Here is a 4,138-nt window from a genome sequence, read left to right as displayed (position 1 = left end):
GCAGCTTTAGGGGGGATTTTCTGGGTGGATTTTCACCATTTTTGGGGTATTTTGAGTAGAATTTTCACCATTTTTGCCATTTCCCGTATTTTTATTCATTTTAATTTCTTCCGGTCACGCCCATGGGCGGAGCCTGCGCCGAAGCTCCGCCCCCAGCAGCTGCCGCTCCCTCCTGGCCCCGCCCAGCGCTTGGCGGTTTTCGGCCGCTCTCCGCGCCAGGTACGGGATCGTCACCTCGGGGGGGCCCAGGGGCACCGATTTGTACACGGGAAATCCATTCTGGGCTGGAAAAATGGGGTGAATTCCAAGGATTTTGGGAAAATTGGGAATTTTTTAAAATTTTGGAAAATTTTAGGAAATTTTGAGGTGAATTTGGGGTGAATTTGGGGTGATTTTGAGGGAATTTGGGGTCATTTTGGGATCATTTTGGGTACACGGGGAACTCACTCTGGGCTGAAAAATGGGGTCAAATCCCAGGATTTTGGGAAAATTGGGAAAAATTTAAAATTTGGGGAATTTTGGGAAAATTTGAAGCATTTTTGGGGTCATTTTGAGGGATTTTGGGGTCACCTCGGGGGGGGCCCAGGGGCACCGATTTGTACACGGGGAATCCATTCTGGGCTAAAAAATGGGGTGAATTCCCAGGATTTTGGGAAAATTGGGAAATTTTGGGTCATTTTGGGGTTTTTTTGAATGATTTTGGGCGGATTTTGAGGCGATTTTGGGGTCATTTTGGGATCATTTTGGGTACACTGGGAACCCATTCTGGGCTAAAAAATGGGGTTAATTCCCGGGATTTTGGGAAAATTGGGAAATTTTGAGAATTTTGGAAAATTTTGGGTCATTTTGAGGGGTTTTGGGGTGAATTTGGGGAGGATTTTGATGGGATTTGGGGGCACCGATTTGTACACGGGGAATCCGTTCTGGGCTGGAAAAATGGGGTGAAATCCCGGGATTTTGGGAAATTTGGGAATTTTGGAGAAATTTTTGGAAAATTTGAGGGGTTTTTGGGGTCATTTTGAGGGATTTGGGTTCACCTCGGGGGAGCCCAGGGGCACCGATTTGTACACGGGAAATCCATTCTGGGCTGGAAAATGGGGTGAAATCCCGGGATTTTGGGAAAATTGGGAATTTTTAAAAATTTTGAGGGATTTTGGGTCATTTTGAGGGATTTTGGGGTGAATTTGGGGAGGACTTGGGGAGGATTTTGGGGTCATTTTGGGATAATTTTGGGATAATTTTGGGCTGATTTTCGGGATAATTTCGGGTGAATTTTGGGGAAATTTTGGGATAATTTTGGGCTGATTTTCGGGATAATTTTGGGGGAATTTTGAGGAAATTTTGGAGGTGATTTTGGGAAAATTTTGGGATAATTTTGGGGGTAATTTGGGAATAATTTGGGGGAAGTTTCGCGTTAATTTTGGGGTAATTTTGGGATAATTTTGGTATTATTTTAGTATAATTTTGACCTGATTTTGGGGTAATTTGGGGATAATTTTGGAGTGATTTTGGGATAATTTTGGGATGATTTTGGGAAAATTTTGGGATAATTTGGGGATAATTTTGGGTGAATTTTGGGTGGATTTTGGGGTAATTTTGGGATAATTTTGGGATGAATTTGGGGTAATTTTGGGGTGATTTGGGGGCAATTTTGGCATGAATTTTGAGGTAATTTCAGGATAATTTTGGGATAATTTTGTGGTAATTTTGGTATTATTTTAGTATAATTTGGGGGTAATTTGGGGATAATTTTAGGATAAATTTTAGGATAATTCTGGGATAATTTTGGGGATAATTTTGGGATAATTTTGAGATAATTTTGGGGTGAAATTGGGGATAATTTTGGGGATAATTTTGGGGTAATTTCGTGATAATTTGGGGATAATTTTGGGGGTGAATTTTGGGATAATTTTGGGGATAATTTCGTGATAATTTTGGTATAATTTTGGGGTATTTTGGGGTGTTTTTGGGGGTCTCTCTCTCACCCAGGGCCAGGCTGAGGTGGTCGCCCATCCCCAGGAGCTGCGCGAAGCAAACGGAGCCGCCCGAGGGCCGCAGGGACAGCTGGGAAATCCTGGGGAATAAAACACCCAAAATTAACCAAAATCACACAAAATTAACCCAAAAACCAACGAAAAATAACCCCTAAACTAATAAAAAAACCCTCCAAAAATAACCCCCAAAAATCACCCAAAATCACCCAAAAATCATCCAAAAATAATCCAAAAATCACCCAAAATGACCCAAATTTCCTCGAATTTTCCCAAAATCACCCAGAATGACCCAAAATGACCTAAAGGACCCAAATTGAACTCAAATAAACCAAAATTACACCAAAAATAACTCAAAATAACCCCAAAATATCCCAAAAAATCACCCAAAAATCACTCAAAAATCACCAAAATTACCCAAATTTCCTCAATTTTTTGAATTTTCCCAAAATCCCGGTTTTTTTCCCCAAACTGACTTTGTGACGGTGCTGAGCACCGAGGCCTCGTTGTGCGTGGCCACCAAAACAACCCAAAATCACCCAAAATGACCCAAAAATCACCCCAAAATCACCCAAAATGACCCAAAATAACCCAAATTTTCCCAAAATCACCCAAATTTCCCCAAATTCTTCAAATGGAACCCAAAAATCACCCAAAGTGAACTCAAAAGAACAAAAATTACCCCAAAAATAACTCAAAATAACCCTAAAATTCGCCCAAAAATCACCCAAAAATCACTCAAAAATAACCCCAAAATGACCCAAATTTCCTCAAAATTATCCAAAGTGACCCAAAATAAAAACCAAAATGACCCAAAGTGAACTCGAAAAACCCAAAATTACCCGAAAAATAACTCAGAATAACCCTAAAATTTGCCCCAAAATCACCCAAAAAAAAGCCCAAAATGACCCAAATTTTTTTTTAATTTTCCCAAATTTTCCCAAAATCTCTGGAATTTGCCCCAAACTGACTTTGTGACGGCGCTGAGCACCGAGGCCTCGTTGTGCGTGGCCACCATGAGGGCGACGGCCGAGCCCGCCCGGGCCACGGAGGAGAGAACCAGGGACAGGCAGCGCTCGTAGCTGGGGACATGAAAATGGAGAAAATTCACCCAAAATCAACACAAAAATACCCCAAAATTATCCCAAAATGGATCAGAAATTGTAAAAAAAAATACGGCCAAAATTGACCCAAAATCAGCCCAAAAATGGCACCAAATCGACCCAAAAATGGCACAAAAATACCCCAAAATCAACCCAAAATTACCCCAAAATCCACCCGAAATTGATCAGAAATTATAAAAAAAATACTGCAAAAAATCAACCCAAAAAAAGGCAAAAAATCAGCCCCAAAATAGCACAAAATCAGAGAAAATTCACCCAAAATTCACCCAAATACACCCCAAAATCAACCCAAAGTTGATCAGATTTTTTTTAAAAAATCCTGCCAAAATCGACCCCAAAATGGCAGAAAATCCACCCAAAATCCACCCAAAATCAGAAAAAAAACCAAAAAAACCAAATTACACCGGAATGGATCAGAAATTATAAAAATTTATGGCCAAAATTGACCCAAAAATGGGACAAAATTGACCCAAAATTGGACAAAATCGACCCAAAATTGGACAAAATTGACTCAAAATTACCCCCAAAATCAACTGAAAAATGGGACAAAATTGACCCAAAATTGGACAAAATCGCCCCAAAATCTGCCCGAAAAAGCCAAGCCCCGCCCCCTTCACCTGTGGGAGGTCTGCTCAGGTGTGTCCCAGGTGGGGGCGGGGCTCTGCAGGCGTTGGCTCCGCCCCCTCTCCTGGTCCAGGTACGCCCCACGCACCAACTTCACCCCGAGAGGCAGCGACGAGGCCGCGGCCGCCGACAGGTGAGAGGAGAGATGGGACACCGTGTCCTGAGACAGGTGACACAGGTGACACAGGTGAGACAGGTGACACAGGTGACACAGGTGACACAGTGACACAGTGACACAGGTGACACAGGTGAGAGGAGAGGTGGGACACGGTGTCCTGGGGGGACAGGGGGGACAGGTGACACAGGTGACACAGGTGAGAGGAGAGGAGGGACACGGTGTCCTGAGGGGACAGGGGGGACAGGTGACACAGGTGACACAGGTGAGAGGACAGGTGAGAC

The 4,138-nt window shown here is 42.9% G+C and overlaps 1 protein-coding gene across 1 annotated transcript; it reads right to left on the bottom strand.

Annotated features, from left to right (window-relative positions):
* Positions 1-6: 6 nt before the first annotated feature.
* Positions 7-4,047, bottom strand: LOC130588021 (hydroxyproline dehydrogenase-like; the record flags this gene model as incomplete). Its single annotated transcript, XM_057388980.1, has 4 exons — positions 7-284; positions 1,986-2,074; positions 2,963-3,073; positions 3,733-4,047. Coding segments are annotated over 4 exons (685 nt in total), but the record flags the coding sequence as incomplete, so codon positions are not given.
* Between the last annotated feature and the right edge of the window lie 91 nt (positions 4,048-4,138).

This window comes from Malurus melanocephalus, unplaced genomic scaffold (genome assembly GCF_030028575.1).
Source record: "Malurus melanocephalus ecotype Western Australia unplaced genomic scaffold, MMel_1.1 scaffold_3079, whole genome shotgun sequence".
Taxonomy (NCBI): Eukaryota; Metazoa; Chordata; class Aves; order Passeriformes; family Maluridae; genus Malurus; species Malurus melanocephalus.
The sequence above is the reverse complement of the archived record's forward strand: the minus strand, read 5'-3'. Positions and strand labels throughout refer to the sequence as shown.